The sequence below is a fragment of the Triplophysa rosa genome, linkage group LG17 (genome assembly GCF_024868665.1).
Source record: "Triplophysa rosa linkage group LG17, Trosa_1v2, whole genome shotgun sequence".
NCBI classification, from domain to species: Eukaryota; Metazoa; Chordata; class Actinopteri; order Cypriniformes; family Nemacheilidae; genus Triplophysa; species Triplophysa rosa.
The window spans coordinates 8068114-8090043 of NC_079906.1; the positions used below are offsets into that span (position 1 = coordinate 8068114).

The window sequence follows — 21930 nt, forward strand, 5'->3', positions numbered from 1 at the left end:
TGCTTGTGCAGTAGCTGAAGCGATCTCAAAAAGGTGTTTTTAGCGCAGTTTGAGCTTAAAAAACAAGTTATTGTACAGTTGACGTCAGGTTTAATTTTTGGTTGGAAATATTTTATATTAATAATATAATATATATTGTAAGTATTGTTTCAGTTCTCCAGATGGCTTTACTGTCAGACAGATGACTGTGTCATGACTCATGATTAGTGATTTCATATGCTGATGTGATGCGAGTTTAATATATATGGTCATCATTTGACCACTCGCACTGTGAGTGCACTTAGTCAACATTTGGATGTTAGCCATATTTTTGTAGTGTTAGATTTTGTAGTAGCTTTCTTCTGAATGTTTGCTCTCATGCTGGTGTTTTGTGATAGGATGTGTGTTTGTGTGTGTATTATTCATCACAAAGGACAGTAGACTCGACATAACCATTCCTCTGTGTCTATACAAGGAACAAAAAACAATTTACCATTGATTGGCTTGACATTTATGAGACACTCTTGACTTGATCTTCCTTAATCTAATCTTAAAGTGATTTGTGTCGTGTACCAGCTGTACCTCTGAAACTGGAGCTTTTAGTTTGTATTTTAGGCTGAAAGCTGATATTGTCTGTTGAGAAATCCTTGTGATTTGAAAGTCAGGCATACAGTGGAGTGAGTCTGAAAGTCTGAAACCACTTGCACTTATTTAGCATTTTTCTAATTTAATAAAAAAGTTTGTTATTGTTATGAGCATTAAAATTTGACAAAGTTTAAGTGAAAATTTCAAATTTGCATTTGGTATGTTTTTACCATTTTGGGTTTGGTACCTAATATGGACTTCGTAAGTTAATGCAAAACCTGATGGTCCGTGTGATAGACCGATAAATCGTGCCAATACATTTGGAGTTTTTTATTAGCAGCATCTAACAATACATTTTTTAAAAAAAAATTCGTTCGACCGGTATACAATTATGTCTCACTAGCATTTTGTTCTCAAAAAAGCCCACTCGAATGTAAACATGGTTCCTGTTTTAAGGGATGCAGTTGTTGGTTCTTCTATGGTTTTGGTTTTGTTGTTTTGATGTTGAGGCATCACAGAACTGCTTTGGACAACTTGTGACCTCTTGGAAAACCCGGTGTCCTGGATTTCTGCTCTTTCTATGATATCTCAGGTCTCGGAAAACTGTAGCACAATGACCTATGCACGCCTAGTAGGGAAGCCCCATGTAATTTTAATGAATCACATTGAGCTGCTCAATCAGTAAATGCGTGACTGTACGTTACGTCTTACATTCGTAGGTGTCAAGTTGAAGTACGCCACCTGAGCCGCTGTAAACGGACTGTTTTTTATTAGCAGCATCTAACAATACATTTTTACAATTGGCCGATTTTTTTTGTTCGACCGGTATACGAGTTTGTCTCACTAGCATTTTGGCATTTTGTTCTTAAAAAAGCCCACACGAATGTAAAGCCAGCATTTGACACATAGTAAAATAACCACAGTTAAATGGGTCATGTGAGGTAGATGAGATACAAATATTGTAAGTACTGATAATACATTTAAATTCCTATATATTTTGCTCATACCCACATTTAGCTGCCCGAGACAACGTAATGCCATGTGGACACCTTTTCATGGTTTCAAGTCTGTTTTAATGCTACTTACTCATGCTACTTAGTAACCATGTAATAGACAATAATTGTTCATTTAGTTTCACCAATTTTCTGCATGTCTCTCATTTACTGTAATTGCGTTTGTTTTAAATCGGACACTGTGATTTTTTAATATCGCCGTCGGCCATTAAAAACAATATCGGTCGACCAATAAGAATTTGAAAGAACATCTTGTATCCCTCAAAAGAAGGGAAATCAAATATTTTGTACAGACTGGTTAATGTGATAGTTTGGCTTATTTGAGTAGTGACCTGGAAGTTATACAAATTTTTTGTTTTCACTTTTTCAGACTCTAAACATTAACATGTTTAAATTCCAGGTTTTTAATTTGATCACAGCAACATAAATGATATTAAAAACCTGTCAATGACTTTGTATTTTACATGGCTGTAATAGATCAGTGGTCTTTGATATGTTAGTCTGATAAAAGTATGATGTTTTGGCTCAGAAATCTGTGTTAGTTTGCTGTTTTCTCAAGATTTTTCTCCAATAATACAATACAGTATAATGCACTCTCATTCCAGCAGGGGGTGCTGATACACACCTTAACCGACTCAGTCCTATCATTTTTTTTCCGCTTCAACAAATGATTGATTACTACACAAATAATTTAAAAAAATACATAACCTATCACCATGTACATAAGGTTGAATTAGGTGTATTTTATTGTGCATCTCATTGTTGCATATAAACAGCAATGAATAAAAAAATCTGAACTTCTGAATTGCAGAGTGTAGTGAGAGGATATGGAAAACACGAGAAGGACAGGAGAGCAAGGTTTGGTTGGTCTTCATTGATGTTTGCATGACAGAGCTGTCCATTTGCAAAACAAACTCTCTCATGGTACCATGTGCTGCACTAGTTTTTACAACTCTTCAGGAAGACGTGTCTAAAGCCTGTTTGTCATGTAGTGGTTGTTTCATTTATTTGTTCTCATTGACCATTTCTTTCTGTCATTCCTTATTGTATCCTTTTATCAACACTCTTCTGCACTCAGCAGCAAAATGAGATGCTGACAACATTACATAACCAATGCACCTCTCTCTCTCTCTCTCTCTCTCTCTCTCTCTCTCTCTCTCTCTCTCTCGTTTGTAAGCTGGAACAGTATCAGGGAACACTGCAGTGCATATATCTTTCTCTTTCTCTCTCTCTCTCACTCATATCACTGGCTTCCCTCACCCCTCCCCTCTCACTCTCTCTCTGCTCTCTTTTCTCCTCCCTCGGTTTTCTCCTTGAGCAGTCCTGTAGCACAGGGGGACAGCGGCAGGAAAGCTGACACATTTCTGTTCTACCTGCAAGATCACACAATAGGAAACAGTGGAACCAGACAAAGAGACGACCTCAAAATATCATTTGGACTTCTCTAAAGACGTCCCGAAACCAAATGGATACTTTGCGCTTGTAACTTCAATGTTGGACGGATACACTTTCCACCTGAATCTGCGTGTTCCAGAAACTCCTGCATCTGACCCTACGTTGGGGGTCGTCAGTGTTTCCTGAACTGACAGGTGAATGGCGTTTTAAGGCTGTGCGTCAAAGCTTTTTGGACTGCGTGAGCTGCAGTTGCCTGACGGATCTGAGACGTGCGTGTGTTTGTGACAGCTCTGATTCATGAGTTGACTAGCGTTTGTTTGAGTATGTGACTCTGCTGACGGATCCACTCAGAAAACAAACATTCATGTTGGAGTTTGCTGCTAATTTAGGACCTTCTGGAGTGACGCAGCCAGTTATTTCTCGATTAAATGTGAATGAAATTGCTGTTCGTTCATTGATGCCAGTGAAAGATCCAGATACGCGCACACATCACTACTGAGGAACAGGAAGTGGATTTTGAACATTTTACCAATGTCGAGGTTAATGACGTTATATAGGCAAATGAACTTTTATGACATCATTCCTGTTTTATGTTAAGGGATGTAATTGTTGGTTCTTCTATGGTTTTGGTTTTGTTGTTTTGATGTTGAGGCATGAGGCATCACAGAACTGCTTTGGACAACTTTATGACCTCTTGGAAAACCCGGTGTCCTGGATTTCTGCTCTTTCTATGATATCTCAGGTCTCGGAAAACTGTAGAACAATGACCTATGCACGCCTAGTAGGGAAGCCCCGTGTAGTTTTAATGAATCACATTGAGCTGCTCAATCAGTAAATGCGTGACTGTACGTTACGTCTTATAGTCGTAGGTGTCAAGTTGAGGTACGCCACCTGAGCCGCTGTAAACGGACTGTAAATTCTCATCAAGCATGGTGGGAAGTTGATTCGCAGATGCTGCTTTGCCTCGTGCTGCAGTGCAGAAACAATCTGTCCTGTCCTTGTTCTGAAAACACGTACAGACGCTGTAGTCCCAGGACAGAGCTGAAGTCAAGGTCTTCTGTGCCATAAACTTTCCTTAAATAGACTGTTGTGCATACACAACCATGGAGTTTAAACTCAGATGTGCTTTGAAGTTGACTTTTTTAACCAGCGACTTCCCTGAAGGTGGAATTTGAATTTGGTTCAGTCAAGTGACCTTAAAGTCTTGAACTTGATTTGGGGGTCTCTAGCTAAACAGACCCCATTGAACGAGCTTGCCTGGACATTGCAAGACTGTAAACCTGAATATACGTCAAGATTAGGATGGAGTATCTGGGTGACAAGTTGTCGGTAACCCACTCCCAAGTGTCTGGCTGGATGGGAAACGTGCGCCGTTCCATCCAAGGTGCCATCAATGTGGTGTCCAGCAGCGTGGAGAGAAGAACTACTGGAACTAGCGGTGGAGAAGAAGGAGGTGGCAGCTTTAAAAGGGCCGCCTCTTTACGCAGCCTTGCCAATCGCAGCCGGGAATCCTTCCGCAGGTTCAGTCTGCGCAGCCAACAGCACTTGTCCATGCGGAGACGAACGACCTCATTGGCTTCACCAAGCACTCCATCCTCTGTAAGAGAATCTAATTACAATCTCTACATAAACTAACATGGTCTTTCAAACAGCCACATCATCCACCACAAATACACAGTAGTACATGTACCAGTATTTTTAACTTAGCTTGTCATCTTAGAAATGCAAGGCTTGTGGCGGGACGCTTAAAAGAATAGGATAAGACACAACACAGTAGCCAATGATTTATACACCGGGGATTGTGCATAATGCTAGCAACTGTGTTACAAATGTGGTACTTTGGCTGTAGTGGTCGTGGTTTATAGGGGTTGAGTTTAGAGACACAACTTCTCAGAGAGCTTTGTAATGTACTGATAGTCTATATCTGCTATAGCTGTCAGCATGACAGCTAACCCTGCTTTGGGAAGTTATTATTATATTTCTTATAGAAAAAACTCACATCTCAGCCACTGTCTAATCAGTTGTAGAAAATCTCCTGCGTATTCATTGCTAAAAAAACATCTTTTAGCCTTGCAAATGTTAGCTGGTTTCAGCCTACAAGTGCTCTCAACCCCTCTAAAACAAGTAAAGTCCCTCAGGTTGGGGGATATGCTAAGACCAGCAAATCAACCTAGGCTGGTTTAAAGTCCCAGTGAAATTAAAAATTACAATGCCTATTTTTCCATGAAATATTGCAGCGTTTATTGTAAATAGTTTATCAATGTGGGTCATTCTCTTTTTAAAAATCGTGTGCCCTCATAAACTTTAGTTAAAATCTGTAAATGCACCGTCCTGTAATGACAATCCATCTTAAATGACGTATGTTAGATGGCTTGGGCGGAGCATCCGTTAACCCCTCCCCTTCAACTGTTAGTCTGCTACAAGTTCCATTTCAAAATGCAATTCTTGTTTTTATACATCCAATCAAATCGCAGAGAAAGACGAAAGCCACGCCCACTATTTTTCTCATTCAAAATTACATTTCACTTGGAAATGTGTCAAAATACGGAAGTAAAAACGATCGCAACTTCTGGTTCACGGGGACTTTAAAGTGTCGGTAAGATTATTGTTTCTGGATTATCAAGTCAAGTTTCAAGTGTAAAGCCCCAGTAACCGCAAGCTCTTATAGACCTTGTATTCTGCTTGCATTTTTGTTGGTGACTTGACCTTCAGCAGTGGTGGGAGAGAAGCGTCTATATTAAATGCACAGTGACCCTAGAAGAGAAGTGCAAAAAAAGCTAGGTCAGCATGATTGACACATTGATCTGCTGCTTAGGTAGTATTTCATGCTCACTGCATGCATACATACAGCAAGAGGTAATGTAGACTGTCAGGATAAAGGTTATGAGAGTACTTTGTTTGCTGTTCTTGGACATTTACATCTATGTTCTCTGTGGATGCTTTCTAAAACGGACAGTTTACCAAAATATAAAAGAAAGAACTAGAAAAATATCTATTTTTTTGTCTTCAAAATAAAACAAAGAGGACATAAAGTCCAAAAAAACATAATAAAAGTAGTCACATGCATAACACTCTAATGAAGCCGTTTAAAAGCTTTGTATTAAAAACAGGCTAAAATTTAACTGTCCCTTGACATCTGTGGTTAAATCCTCTTACATTTTATTAAAAAACAGCTTCTACTAAGAAAATCCTGCTATTTTGGTTTTTCAGAAGAAAGTCATGAAGGTTTTAAAGGGATAGTTCACCCAAAAATGAATATTCTGTCATCATTCACTCACCCTCAATTTGTTCCAAACCTGTATAAATGTATTTGTTCTGATGAACACAAAGGAGGATATTTGGAAGAATGTCAGTAACCAAACAGATCTCATCCCCCATTTATTGCCATAGCAGGGAAAATAAATACTATGAGAGTCAATGGGGGATGAGATATGTTACTGTATAGCGATACAAAGAAATTTATACAGGTTTGGAATAACTTGAGGGTGAGTAAATTTTGGGTGAACTGTCCCTTTAAAAAACGTTTTTTCTGAAGCGCTGTCCCATTAAGACCAAAGAAAACTGTCATCTGTGTGTGTTGTCTTGCGAGTCATGCTTCCACATATATTTTAGGTTCATTGTTGTATGTATGTGCGAGCCAAGGGCAAGGGGTGTTGTCCAGTGCGTCTTTAACAAAACAACAAGTCATTTCAAAAGCGAGAAGGTGTTGAATAAAATGAGGGAATGCTGGTGGGCAGGTTTCCAACTTGATACTGACTGATATCTGAATTTTATTAATGTCACTTCTCATAATCCTCATTCATTTAGCTCTGTCAGTCAATGGCTTCTCCTCCATCACTCACTCTGTGTGTGAGCCAAAGTAAGAGATGTATTATAGATTTATCCACTGTTTCACTAGAACAGGACGCGGTTGAAAACAGGTTCATATTCATTGTAACAGAATTAGCTATAATGGGTCGTTTCCTGTGTCCTTCGGCTGTCGGCAGTCTCATGGTGACACACACAGGCAGAGTGCAAACACGAACAAGCTTTAACATGAAGACTTAACTGGGATAGTATGAACTTGCCTCTGGGTTTACAGGCTGAGAATTGTGTACACTGTAAAAAAGAAATAACTGAAAAGCAACCTCATGCTTGTCTCAACAAATGTTTTATTGTTTAGTCAACATAAATCTTGTTCATTCATGCAGTGCAATTGCATTTTTGTTAACTGCATGTTTAGACTAATCTTATTCGGTATACACAAAAAGATCTCTAAAAAATAGTTAATTTATTATCTTTGTTGGAAGAACATTTTAAGTCATTTTTTTTAGTGTACATAGACAGCACTTCAGATATAACAGCCCTTGCACGACACATGTCCTCTAAAAAATACACATTGGATTTTGCTTTATAGTCATGTCAGATGTATATGATATGAGGGAGAGGGGGAACACTACCATAATGTGTTAATTTCCATTGGATATTCTGTAACCCGTTCTTAGCTGTAACTTAAAGTGATAGTTTGCCCAAAAAATGAAAATTCTGTTTTAATTTACCTCTTGTCATCTCAAACCTTTATGACTTTCTTTCTTCCGCAGAACACAAAAAAAGATTTTTTGAAGAAAGTTGGTAACTGAACAGCACTGGCCCCCGTTTACTTCTATTGTATGGACACAAAACCAATGCAAGTGAATGAGGGACAGTTAACAACATTCTTCAAAATATCTTCTTTTGTGTTCTGTGGAAGAAAGAAAGTCATACAGGTTTGAAATGACAAGAGAGTGAGTAATTGATGATAGAATTTTCATTTTTGGATGAACTATCACTTTAAGTAATTTATGTGACTTCTAGGTTGTATGGATATTGGGTTCTGTTATTAAATATTACTGATAAAAATATTACTTAGCAAGCTAAGTTTCCCATTATTGTGTGACAGCATGAATGAAAGTCATGGTGAAATGCATAAAATATCAAATAAGTACCTAATGTTCATCATTCGTTCTTGATTTTTGCGATACCACAGTACATTTTATTGCACTGACTGGGTTCTCATCACATCAGTTTCTTTTTTTTGTAGGGGATTCTAAGCTGTCACACTGATTTTCTACATGGTGGCTCTGTGACATGTTGTGTAGGCTTGGTGGTCTCATATTTAAAGTGCTTTCTGTCATTTTAGCTTTACAGTGTCTTACACAGCTCCTTCACAACACAGGCGCGCAGTTGTTAATGTTTGATGTTCCCTGAGGTGAAGGTTGCCACGCCTTTGGTGGAATGTGTTCGTGAGAATGCCAGATGAAATTGTACGTCTGCGCACAGCCTCACACACATGCGTATAAATCGTGGAAATAAAGATAGGAACAAGATTTTCTTGCGTAGTGACACAAGAAGGTTACAGTTCTGGAGATGAAACTGATGGAGAAACAAACACATCTTTTGCCTGCTGGTGTTAAAGTCACAACTTGTCTTTTTCTCATCTTTTCTTTCCATCCGTTCATTGTTCCTTTGCTTCCCCTTATGCACTTTTCCACACACACACACACACACACACACACACACACACACACACACACACGCACACACGCACACACACACACACACACACACTGTATTTGTTATTCTTACTCTGAAAGGTTCAGATAAGCGTGTTCTTATCCAGGGTATTGCCCTTTAAATAAGATATTGTTATTTCTAGGGCCTACACCCTTACATTGTCAATATGACCCTTCTGGCAACTACAACTAATTTTAATCTTAAATTCCACTCCCTGTAAGTGTGTATGTGTGTTTTATGTGTGGTTGGCAGGTACAGAGCATAAGTTAAGCTTTCCAAATTCAGTTCATAGGTGTGTCTTCATTTGAAAACACACTGCTGTTAATATTAAGCGTCATTTGTACAGATCTACCTGCCATAAGTAAATTTGAATTGTCTACATAACCAGAAACCAAAGTACTTATAACCAACCACACCCATTTTATGGTGTTTAAAAAAGGTGTATGCAAAGATGTGCAAAACACAAATATTCTGTGCTCATAGTTGATGCAAATGACTTTGCGCTGAAATGCATGCTTAGGTTAATCAGCCACCAGCTGTTTGTGACATTCCTCATGACTTTTCTGGTCAACTGATTAGCATAAACAGCATAATTCTAGCCTGGGTTTTGGATTTGGAGTAGTTTACTTGTGCAGAAAGCTTTTTATTTAACTTCACACTTTAGGGAGCTAAAGGGAAAGTTAATTGTAATTAGCGTTAAAGGAATCATCTATTAATTTCTTAATTTTCCATTTTTGTAATAAACTACTGTATAATAATAATCCTTCCTTTATTTTTTAAAAGAAAATATCTATAGTAGTCATACTTCGTCCCAAGACATATCAGATATTTGAAGGTAGTGATTGTTTTTGCTGAATTGCTAAATAATCTGCTTTTTGGAGCTCCAACATTTTTAGACCTATATATGTATGTCTATTTAATAAAAAACTTCCAACATTCCACTTAATATCAATCAAACTGCCACTGTGTTGTTTTGATTAAGTAACAATAACTCAAAAAATACACCTAACTAACACAAAAACATTTATAGATAAAATTTAATGGTGTAGCACGAGTGCGATACAGTTTGGCAGGTGCATTAGACAGAGCCGCTTCTTTGTGTGAAGTGCTTTTGTCGTTGTGCTTGTTCCTGTGTGAGGTTAACTAATGGCGCACCACTATTTATTTTCGTTTTGCGATTAAAACTTGTTTTCCGACTGCATAGAGTCCATTGATCTACACTGTAAAAAATAAAGGTTCTTTGAGGAACCATTTGGGGTTCTTCACGTTGCCACGCCGGCAGAACCCTCAGGGGAAACTCAAGGCACCGCTTAATGAAGGGTGGTTCTCTGAGGAACCCTCTAAGGCTTCTTGGGGATCCCTTTTATGAAAATGGTCTGGAACCATCTTGGGTGCTTCAAGGCACCATTTCACAGTTTATATTTGCTATTCACAATGTTTTAATAAGCATAAATACTAAAACCAGTTTATTGATAAACAACAACAAGTTACATTGAATAAATAATCACAATAAAATAGTAAATATTGTACAATTCTAAATTCATGAAATCAAATGTATAATTAATATTGTGTTGGTGATATTGTTATAAATTCATCTTAACAAAAGTAACCAAATAATTTGCCTTAACTTTAAATATAAATGCAGAAATATTTCAGGTACTTTGTACAAAAGTACAATAGTAAAAAAGTCCAGCAAAAACGTAGTGTCTCATAGCAAAGCCTACACACATGGTAAAGTTGTAATTTGCCAAAAAGCAAATCATTGCGAGCAAGAAAAAAAACAATGTTGTTTTCTCCAAATGGGTTTCCTGCTATTACCAGCTGGTGTGAGCATCCATGTTGGCAGCGTCAAAATAATTTCTATAGTGTATTTCACAATTTTGTATTGCTAAAGTAGATATGTATTTATGGCAAAAAGAGAACAGGAGCTGCGGCTGTTGGCCTTCGGTGTCCCAGGCAGTGCAAGGATGAGCATCAGGGTGGGCTGGAGCTGGGTCTGTTGGCCTTGGGTGTCCCTGGGAATAAGACATGGAGACAAAAAGAGGGATTTAGTCTCATAAAACGTTACATTTAATCATTTAGCACATCACAAATTGGTTTACAAATGAATATTTTTACATGTGCAAATATAACAAATAACATAATAATATCATAATAAATATAGTACTTACTTTTTTTTGTCTGCTCAACTGGAAAATACAGAAAATTCTGAGGAAAAAGACAGAACTGAATATGACAAAATTTTTTAATTACAGACAATTTATGTAACATGGGTGGGGAAACCATTCAACACAAACAACAACAAGTAAAAAAAGAGCTATACATTCACTAAAAGTGGCTAAAAGTCATTGTTTGTCATTTAACACTACCGTTACCCATTTAACGTTAGCTCCACAAGCTTCATCATTAGCTTATATTCGTTAGCATCTCGGCTAAAACATGCGCTGCCTTCACTGTGTAAATAAACGGTTTACTTTAAACAGCCAAAAACGGCCATACAATTAGACGTGTCAGAGTATCGGTATGCATTTATATAAATAGTATATAGTTAATATATTTAAGTTATTTATATATTTTGACTTTACTTACCTCCAATGGGACAGTCGAGAGGCTGTTGTGTGCCATTATTTTGAATTCCCGCCTGTGGCGGGATGTTTGATCGCATACGGAAGGGCGTATGACATCAAAGCACAGTGAGATCTATTTGTGAACACTGACTGCTCTGTATGCTTCAGAAATGCTATTCTAATGCTGTATGCTTTTTGTCATAAAGGTGATTGGTCAGAGCTGGAAAAAGATAAACACACACAGAGTAACGAAAGCGCCACATGCATTGACGCTGCGACATTGGGCCAACAGCGCCACAGTACTGTGGAGGGCGAGACTGCACAATAAACACACAGAGCAGCTGCAGTTTGTTTGAATGGAAAGCACAACAACGTTTACATTTTCAAAAGATTTCAGTGACTTAGGATCTACTTATAGAATAAAAATGTTTAGTCTCCAATTAATATAGTAAGAAATATAAAATAATTAAAAGCTTGCAAAAAAAATTGAAAATAACATTTAGCCTTTTCTAATCATGTGCATGATTTTAAAATGTGTGTTCACTTAGCAGGGGCCAAAAACCAAACTTTGGACTATTCTTATTCTCATAAAACATCAAAATGATCAGACACTAAAAATCTCATGCAGAATTTTTGGGGGTTCCTCTAGATACTGTCTTGTACAAGAGAGATTCTCCAGAAACCACTTACAAGTTTACAGATCTTACAAGAACCATTTTTTAGAATTTGAGTTCCTTCAATAACCCGCAAAGCACTTTGAGGTCCCAGTGTAGTGAAAAGTTGACTCCAGAACTTCAGAACTGAATATGGGGTTATTCAAGAATCTTCTAGGTTCCTGGAAGAACCACAAAGAATATAGATGGTTCCACCAATAACCCTATTATGAGAAAAGGAGCTTTGGAGCACTTAAAATACAGTTTAAGGTTCTTTGAGTACACAACAGGATATTTGAGGCACGTTTTATTTTTACAGTGTAGAGCCCTATGATCTGCACGATGTGAGAAAACATGGAAGGAATCACGAAATTCTACTGTTTAAATATGTCCTCTGCTTGTTCTGCGTGTCTATGAGTGAATTAGTAGCACACTTTAACATGTTACAAGCGTGACACTCGTGAATTTGTCTGTATCTTACTATACAAGGACATGAACACATGAACTTCATCCACAGAGTTGTTCTAAGTTTATTTTACGAGCATTTCACTGTTTGTGTGAAGCTACTGTCAAACAAGCTGAAGCGCAAGCGTCTTCGCAACCATCCGCCAAAATAAAAGTCAGCTTAATTTAAACCAGATGATAAAATAATTAACTTGCAGTAAATGTATAAACTGTAGTATACTTTAATATTGACTATAGTATACAGTATTTTTATGGACAAATGTATTTACTACTGTATAGTAGAGCATTGAAAATACTAAACTCAGAAAAATTGTCACTCATTTTAATGTAAAAAAGTAGCGCAATTTACCTAAAGTTAACCCACCATTGATTTTTTTTGCATAACCTTACTTGTATAGAAACATACAGATAGCAAATTTCAGTTCAAAATGTAATATGCACTATGGCAATACAATATGTACAACAGCAATTTATTTCTCTATTTAAATGTACATTTTCATTATCATATGTGCAAAATTTGGTGCAAAAAAAAAATACCTTTATTACATGTGCCTAGTTTCAATATATAATCTAAATACTACTGTATTTTGCACATATTCAAATACATATTGCGTATTACACTCTAAACTGAAATTTGTATGCTTTCGTACGTATGCTTTGGTTGATGTTTAATCGCAATTCGGTTGTCTTACCACGCTAACTATAGTTATACCACATTTATAACATAAATTGTTTCATAATTGTAGTAAATTATTTTGAAATCTACTTGTGCATGAACACCTGAGAATCTGTCATCTTATGTAATGTGTTCAATTGACGGAAGTGAGTAATATCGAGGTTACTGTAGTTTTGTTGTGTTAAATCATTATTTTAAAGCTGTCTGGGGCATTGTGCTCTTTGGGTTTTGAACTGTGTGCTGATATCTTTCACACACAGACTTTGCTGTTTCTTTGTCTACTCCAGCATGCGTTAGTGCTTGACACATATGGCCGGTGCCAGTACTGATATCAAGAACAGACCGAGCACAGAAACCACCACTGACACTTTCCTCCTCTCATGCTTAAATTCTTACAATGTTATACAATCCTTACCACTATACTAAATGTAAGGATACATTATTGTCTACTGTATATACTCAATGCAATATAATACAGCAAATGAGATGAACACAGAAATGCTACAATGGAAAACGGTAATTGTTTGTCCATTTATAAGGCTGATCCAATGGATGAATGTCATGTTACACTGAAGTATGTCTTTCACTGTTGTCTGTTGCCTGTTACTCTTCCTGTTTAGGAAAAGCAGAGCTGATGAATGACATCCTGTGCTGTGTTCTCTAATGCAAACAACCATAACACACACTCTCCTCTACACTTAGTCACACCCACACACACTGTCACTCTTACCTTAATGCTCAGGTCGATACTCATCATCTTTAACACACACACGCTGTGTTTCAAACCTACTGACTTGCCCACTGCCTAAATAGGCTCCATACAAAGGTAGCATCAGAGTCATTAGTGCTCCATTGAAATAGCACTTCGCAGATTCAACTTGTGAGTTTAATCAAATATATTAATATTAACAAGATGCTTGACTGCCATTGAAATGAATAGGGAGGAACGCAACACTCAATATGGCCGCCCTAGCAAAGCTTTGCGCATGTCTAGTATCTAACACCGTGTCTACACCCGAGGCGACATGACAAAAGACATTAGAAACGCATTAGAACCCATTATAATTTTACATTTTGTCCACACTGGATGCAGCACGACGCGAAATTACCCATTAAGAACAGTCGCGTCCGGTGTAGACACGGCGTTAAGCAACATGAACATTTTTTTAAGCACAATTTGATCATAGGAACCAAATGTTATGGTACAGTTTACATAATTTTTATATGTTGTTTTTAAATATGTTGTTTAATTGGGATTTTAGCCGGTGATTGTAGAAATATCAGTATTCCCCATTCACTCTTGTTTGAATTACGTAATAACTGCCCGCGCGTTGGCGGTTGCAAACATGGCCGCCGAGTGGCACGACTTCCCTAAAAGGACTTTGGTTTAATGATAGCATGTTGCTAAGCTAGCAGTGTGACTCTAATAAGAATACAAATGCAATATTGCTATATTGGGTCAAATAGGTCATAGTTTGGATTATGACATTTCAGTATTGAATAAAATAAATCTGATTTTCTCCACCATCTTGTTTGTGTGTTAGATACACAGTACCCTCTGTAGGCTCCTCATTAAAAGCAACACGGTCGAATGAACACCAGTTCAACCAGTGTTTTCCTATGAGGTCATCCCAGTATTTTCATGAGATCTTTCTCTGTCGTCTTCCTGTTCTGTTTTTCCTGGTCATTCTTTTTTCTTCTAGTCACACCAGCAGCTTCTGGTTTAGCCCTAAGTCAACTGTTTATTACTTATTTCATGCCTCATATAACAAACATTATTCTTCCCCTGAGAAATGCCAGCAGCTGCCCAGTTATCCAACCGTGGCATTACCTACAGTAATGCTGATATCAGTGGACTGGTGTTTTCAGGGCAGTTTATAACAGGTTATTGAACTGATTCAGGGTGTGCTTTTGAGTCGTGTAGTGATCTGCTTTTCTGGTCTATGAAAATATGGTTTTATGCCTCTCTGGGCAGATTGCATCTCTACACTGAATGATTGGTTAATGTCCAGGTCTGATACTGTGATGTCACACCCAAAGGGAGCGGCTGACTGTATGGCTGAGTGTATGACACAGTTGCTCTGTGAGTTTAGCAGCTCCTCCTGGTGGTCGTTTGCAGTTCTGCATTATGAATCGACTGCAACCTTTAAACCTATTATCTAAAATCTTAATGAAATATTTGCCTTTTTTTGGTAGGTTTGTTTAAAAGCTGTGGCAGAAAGCACACATTTACCCATGTTTCTAGCACGTTCCACAGATTTGTAACTTGTATGACTTTTCCATTGGGTGCAGAAGGAGCTATCAGTTGACAAAGCTGTAGTCATTGGGTGTCAGTTGAAGGAGAATTTTACTCTAAACCAACAAGGTTAAAACAAATGACATATTAGGCTGTCATTGGATGCTAAATGAAAGATATTACAGTGGTGCATCTTACACATGATTGTAGAATATTAGTATTTGGTCACACCTTAGCTTATTTAGGATATGAAATGAACGTGAATGCTACTGATACTTTAATATACAATGTTTGTTTTTTCATGTCTACAGGAGCTGGTAAAACGGTGTGTGGGACAAGGACAAGAGGAGAATAAAGACACAGACAATCTAGTGCAGGAGACAGACAGCCAGTATGGCACATGGGAGACGGGACTTCGTACAGATGAAAGGTGAACACACGCACACAGTCTTCAGCATTTAGTGGAGGTGATAAGACACACTCAGCAGGTGTCAGGTTCTTGTACAGTGAGAAAGTTGAAGTCCGACATCTGATTGGCTGATTTTCTGTAGATTTATAGGCATATGCTTCATTTACTTCTGACGTCTGTGTGTAGCTGTGTCAATCAGAAAGAGAGAAAATCTGCTCGCTTCAGGATTAAATAAATGACCAACAATACAGAAAATTTAGAAAAGAATGAACATGTTAAAATGCAGTCATATCTGTTGAATTCGCTTGAATGAAGAGCTCATTGCAAGGAATAAATGCAGCTGCTCAGACCTAAAATACAAAGTTGCATAAAATAAAGATACAATAATATATCACAATAATAAACATGCCCGATAGGGTGTCTGCAGGGTCTTAAAAAGTATTAGAAGTTGATCATACATTTAGAGAAAATGAAGGCCCTTAAAAAGTATTGAAAAGACTTAAATGCCATTTTCCAAGGTATTACATTTTGTATCATCTTTTCATATTTGTCCAAAGAGTTCATATGCTAAAGTTTTCATAATCATTGTGTTGGCGAATAGTGGGAGGTCCATTTACACCCGGTTGTTAAACAACATTGTTGACTAATGGGGAAATGCAAATGGTTGGAGGATAAAGAGTTGGAACCATAGCTGAGGGCCGTCTGGGAATAACCGTGAGGTTTACTGCTCTGTGTGTCGGAAGGTGATTAGCGTAGCCTTGTTTCTCTTTCTAATAAACCTTGCATTGGGTTAGCGATTCTCTGGGGCTTCGTTCCCACCCTTCTGAATTATGTTGCATTAATAAGGAGTTATCACAAACTACGACTGTTTAGTTGTGCTATCTCACAATCAGTATATAGTAAACATAAGATAAAGTGTCGCCATTGTACGATTCAAACATGAAGTGGTGATGAGGTCTTAAAGGGGCGGTTTCCCAGACAGGGATTAGGTTAAACCAGGACTAGGCCTTAGTTTAATTATCAAATCTAAGTAGTTTTAACAAACATACCTTACAAAAAACATTACTTGTGTGCATTTTTGAGACAACACAAAGACACTGATGTATTGTAAGATATGTCATTACAAGCTGTTTTCAGTTTGGACAGCTCTTACTTTTATTTGTCTAGGACTAGTCTATTTCCTGTCTGGGAAATCACCCCAAAATGTATGGAAAGAGTCTTAAAAAGTATTCAATGTATCTCCATGATTTCTGTGTATACCCTGATCATGCACTCTTCAAAATACTGTGAATAATAAGAAATTGTTCCGATTTTAAGAATGCACCTTTTTTCCACCAGCCTGTTCAAATTTACAACACTTGTGTGCTCTGTTTTAGGGACTGGATTAAAATGCTTCTGGCTTTGAGTATACGGTAATCAAACAGACATTACATGAGAGTGACTCATAATAAAATCATAATAATCATAATTAAAGTCAAATATTATCATTTTATATACTGTATATTATCATTTTTATCTGGACTAAAACTTAATGGTTACTTCATACATTTTTATTCACTCATAATTATTTTATATTACAAAACATTTTTTTTAAGTTGAGCATGAACAAATATACATTACATACACAGCGCCAACAACATCAACATTTCAGACACTGTTTGCAACTCTACACCAGAATCTATTGAAATCAGTAACTGAGTTTTGTCTCCTTTTCCAATGATCATTTTGTGGCTAATACATCTGTATCGCAGACTTGGGCCAGTTTGGAAGGTTTTGTTATTGTACTGACTAACGCATTAGAGATTTAGAGTAGATGAAATGAGATTGAATCACTAGGTGGATAGGTTTTTTATCGTAGTGTTAATATGACCTTTGGACAAGTACAGGTTAGATTGTGTTGGCAGGAGGATGGCTTGTAATGGTTGGAAAACTCCACCACCATGTGGCCACAATGCGGTCTGCAGTGAATGCCTCTGAATACCAGTTAAAGGATTAGTTCCTCCAGCAATGAAAATTCTGTCATCCTTTACTTACCCGTATGGTTTCTTTCTTTCATGGAACACAAGAGGAGAAATTTTGTTGATGCCTCTTATTTTTTTAATCTTTTTGTGGTGCATGAAGGCCAGAAAGTCATGTTGGTTTTTATTATAGTAGTAAATGATCCTTTTTGTTCTCCTCAGCCTTACTCCAGCTACACCTTCATCTGAAAGCAACCTCACCCCATCGCCACGGAAACCCAGCCCACCCCACACGTCAGAACAGAGTCTTCTCATCGACACAACAGACGGCTATGCCACCTCTCCTCACACACAGACTGAGCTCCCATTTCCAGAGGTCAGTCTTAAAGGGACAGTTCACCAAAAAATCAAAATTCTGTCTTCATTTATTCACCCTGGATTAAATCAGTGGGGACTGTCACTGAGGCTTTCTTTCATCATACTTTGATTGTTTCGACGTAAACAAGCAAGCTTTTTGTCTCTATCCGCACAGACACCCACAACACTGTTAGACACCAGTGCACAACGTGCCAAGGCTCAGTTGAGAAGTAAGAGCACTCGCCGAGCCCCTCCCTCTCGAGCTGCCCGGCACAGCGCCGTGTTATCACAAGTACCTGAAGGGAGCGGAGCAGGAGGCGATGAATGGCGCTACAGAGACACAACAGGTATTCAACAAGTTTTAGCATCTAAACACCTGTTTATACATTCCTACAAGTGCTTCTCATCCCATAAGCGTTGCTTTTAGCAGATGATGGCTCGTAACTCAACCATAATTGTCTCTTATGTGTAGTGTAAGTGAGGTCGATAAAATCCTCAACACTCACTCTAGTCTCTCCGTCTGTCTGTCTGTAGAGGATAAGACTGACTCTTCTAAACCGGAGGAGGAGTCAGACTCCGAAGAGCAGACCAAGGGACCGAAGTCCCGTACATCTTCCAGCTCTTCTCAACCGCAGAGAGTGGCTCTCTTCCCGGGAATGGACCCATCTGCCCTCATGGTGAGAGAGCTTCCTAGACAATGTGAATGAATTAGCATTGTCATTCCATTTTAGACATGCAACATACATGTCTGAAAAATCTGAACAATCATGAAGTGTCACCAGTTTTACCCTTATGTCTCTCCTATGCTTTCTTCTCTGTCTATTTCATTGGTGGTTGTTTATTGTGGCTCTAGCTTGTTTGGAGAGCCTGCACACCTGAACTTTGGTCAGCCAGATTTTAAGCAGGTTTTCAAACAGGTTTGAAATCTGTAATCTGTCGTAGCGTTAGAAGCTAGTTGAAGCATGTCTCACAAGTGTGCTGTAAAACTGCGGCGTCAGGTGTGTGATGCGATATGTGGCATAGTCACCATGAAACGGAAGTTGCGATTGACTTCTTTTCTATATCGTGGCATAGATCCGAGTGAAACGGCTTCTGAAATTAGAAAAAAATGTAGGGCGGGGCTTTATTTTGCCCTTCCCTTTTTGATTGGTTTGTGTAAGTTGGGCCTGGAGGCGAAAGTCCTACCTCTTTTTTGTTGCTGAAGTCATGTGGTGAAGAGTTGTTGTTGAGAGGGGACGAGGAGCTTAATGGTTTTGATTAAAGATTACAAGTGCAAATGAATAAAAAAAATAATAATGGTGTGCACGGATAAATCCTTTATAATAATCACTGCAACACTGTGTAAAACACTTTTTAGAACACAAACATTTCCTGTTTGATTTCATGGTGACTAATGAAAACATCAAAGGGGACAGTTTCATGTGACCTTGGATTTAAAAAATCATGAAAGTTGTTTGAAGTGAGTTTTGTTTGTTGTTACAGGCCCAGCTAAAGAAGAGAGAGTCAGACAATCAGACAGATGGACCCTCACCCTCACAGCTCTCACGCTCACCTAAGTCTCCATTCATGCCCCGAGCCGCCCGTGTGCTGCCTCCTGCTGGTGGCAAAGAGAATGGGTGAGTGCTCTTCAAGAGATCAAAAGCCCCCTACACATCGAGTTAAAATCTGTGGTGATCTACTTTAAACATTAAGCTTATGGTTTGGTAGAATTATTTTTTGTGTGTTTTATTGACATGCCTGGAGTTATTAATCACAAATTCATTCACAAATGGTCACAGGAATAAACAGTTATGCATCTCGGCACATCGTCTATGATCAGCGGTTAATACCTGGGTAAATGGGGTCGAAATGTTTTCTGTCTACCATTTAGCACTGTGCTGGTCTTCACAAGTATTCTCGCATCTAAAGATTTCATCTCTATATTTCTCCTCAGAGAGGAGTCTTCACCTCAGTGGCTGAAGGAACTGAAGACTAAAAAACGTTTGAGTCAGTATGAAAACGATAATACAGCCTGAACAGACAGGTAAAGCATCGATTCTATTTTGTGCTGTATATTAAAACAGACTGTTTCTGACTTCAGCGTACTTCTCATGTAATACTTGAGTAACACAAAGCACATATGTGTGTTGTTCCTTACCATCTCAGGATGCCTTATAACTGCAGTATCTGTAGCTGTAAATCATGAAAGATGCCTTAACCTTTGACCGGGAGTTGACGGGAATTCTGCTGCTGCTGCTGCTGCTGACTACGACATCATTTTGTTTTCGTTTGTTTTACCATCCTGTCGTGTACGCGTGCATGGTGCCTTTCTAAAAGATTTCTGGCTGAAAAAGGGCAAAGCAGAGATCTGTGTTTGAAAGCGTGTCTGTGTTTCTGTTGGAGTCCTTCGTCATGCAAGAGAATTATTTTATTTCAAAAAGCCACTTTATCTTCTAGTGAGCAAAAGATCACGATTAAAGTGGAACTGATGTTTCCAGCTCGTGTTGTCATCAGGATTTATTCCACCTGTGGGACCACACGCATCTACAGTAACCTGAAGTACTTCATACTACTGGAGTATGGACCGGTTATTTTGTTTATATTAGTAGAGCTTTCATATTCTTTGTGTTATTTTTAACATTTTCATTTAGTTGATGGGTATAGACGTCAGTTTCACAAGCATCTCCATAGACATCATGATTTTCTTTAACTAATCAACAAATCAATGCGGCGCTAGCTGTCTGTATAGAAAATGTATTTAGTTATGGCAGATATTAATGTAATCACAAAATGTTATATTTGTATTAATGAAAGTGGAAAATGGTTTGTGTAACTCCGTGAAGAGTTCTTCATGTAAGAAGCAAGCGGACTGTGTGTGCGTGTGCGTGTGTGTTAGTGAATGCAGGAGCGAAAGAGTTTGAACCTTTGTTTGGTTGGGTCACTGAATGCATTTAGTTGATCATTTGTTTGCACATCTCCACTCCAAATAAGCCAGATTTTTGACCAGACAAGTAGATTTGATTCATTAAAATCATCTGTTTCACTTTTAGCATTCCATTTCTCATTTGAAAAAATTGCAATTCAAGCGCATGTACAATCAATCATTCCCTTTATTTCCAAAATGTTTTACTTTAATACCTGCTTTAAGGATGGGCCAAATATTAATGAGGGTAAATTGCAAGTTAAAATGTCTCGTAGACCAATCATCCGTCTTAAAATGTATTGATACAAAGGGAAAAATGTTAAAATTTTATCCTAACTGTAGGTCATACAGCTTGAGCTTAATATTTTTTTATACTAGTTAGCTTAAGCAGAATTTGAAATATAAATGTACTGTAAGCATAGTTCACGTTACATTGCACATTTGTTGTATTTTTGAAAAACACAGGGCCATGGTGTCATTCCCACCTAAAGAGCTGAGTTTCAACAAGCACTTTTCACCTGTTAAAGAACAGTACTGTTTAGTGGTCACTGACGAGTAGTCACTTTTAAGCATGAGTTGTCACCCTTGATGTCAATATTGTGATGTCTGTATGCTGAAGGTATGCGAGTAATGTGTCTTACGGTTCTTTTTATTTTCCTTTTTTGTTTTCTGCTTCTTTTCTTTGCGTACTGTTGTTATAGTCTGTTTAAGGGTAATTTGTCCTTTTTATTTTAAATATGAGTGTAAAGATGTCTATTGCACTGTTGTAATGCCAGTGTCCAGAACTGTAAATTCATAATAAAATTTACTATAAATTGACTGTTTTTTTTGGAATCTAAAAAATGTTCTACAAATTTTTGGGCTACATAAAAGTTGTAGGCTATATATATATATATATATATATGTGTGTGTGTGTGTGTGTGTGCGTGCGTTCATGTTTGTATATCCCGGTGGGGACCTAAACCTGAATACACACCAACACATGGGGACTCGTGTCACCGTGGGGACCAAAATTGAGGTCCCCAGGGGCAAAAAAGCTAATAAATTGTACAGAACAATATTTTTTACAAATCTAAAAATGCAAAAAGTGTTCTATGATCTTTAGGTTTAGGGATAGGGGATAGAATATACAGTTTGTACAGTATAAAAACATTATGCCTATGGACTGTCCCCACAGGGATAGTCAACCAAAGCCGTGCGTGT

General features: G+C 37.9%; 1 protein-coding gene across 1 annotated transcript in view; it reads left to right on the forward strand.

The window, feature by feature from the left end:
* Window positions 1-21546, forward strand: part of si:ch73-138n13.1 (capping protein-inhibiting regulator of actin dynamics) — a 49901-nt gene extending 28355 nt beyond the window's left edge. Inside the window, exons 7-13 of the mRNA XM_057356070.1 lie at window positions 15413-15531; window positions 17691-17844; window positions 18001-18172; window positions 18360-18502; window positions 19308-19441; window positions 19759-19848; window positions 19971-21546. Of these exons, the coding sequence (XP_057212053.1) occupies window positions 15413-15531; window positions 17691-17844; window positions 18001-18172; window positions 18360-18502; window positions 19308-19441; window positions 19759-19840 (804 nt within the window). The 3' untranslated portion in view covers window positions 19841-19848; window positions 19971-21546. The remainder of the gene's footprint in view (window positions 1-15412; window positions 15532-17690; window positions 17845-18000; window positions 18173-18359; window positions 18503-19307; window positions 19442-19758; window positions 19849-19970) is intronic.
* Window positions 21547-21930: the final 384 nt, after the last annotated feature.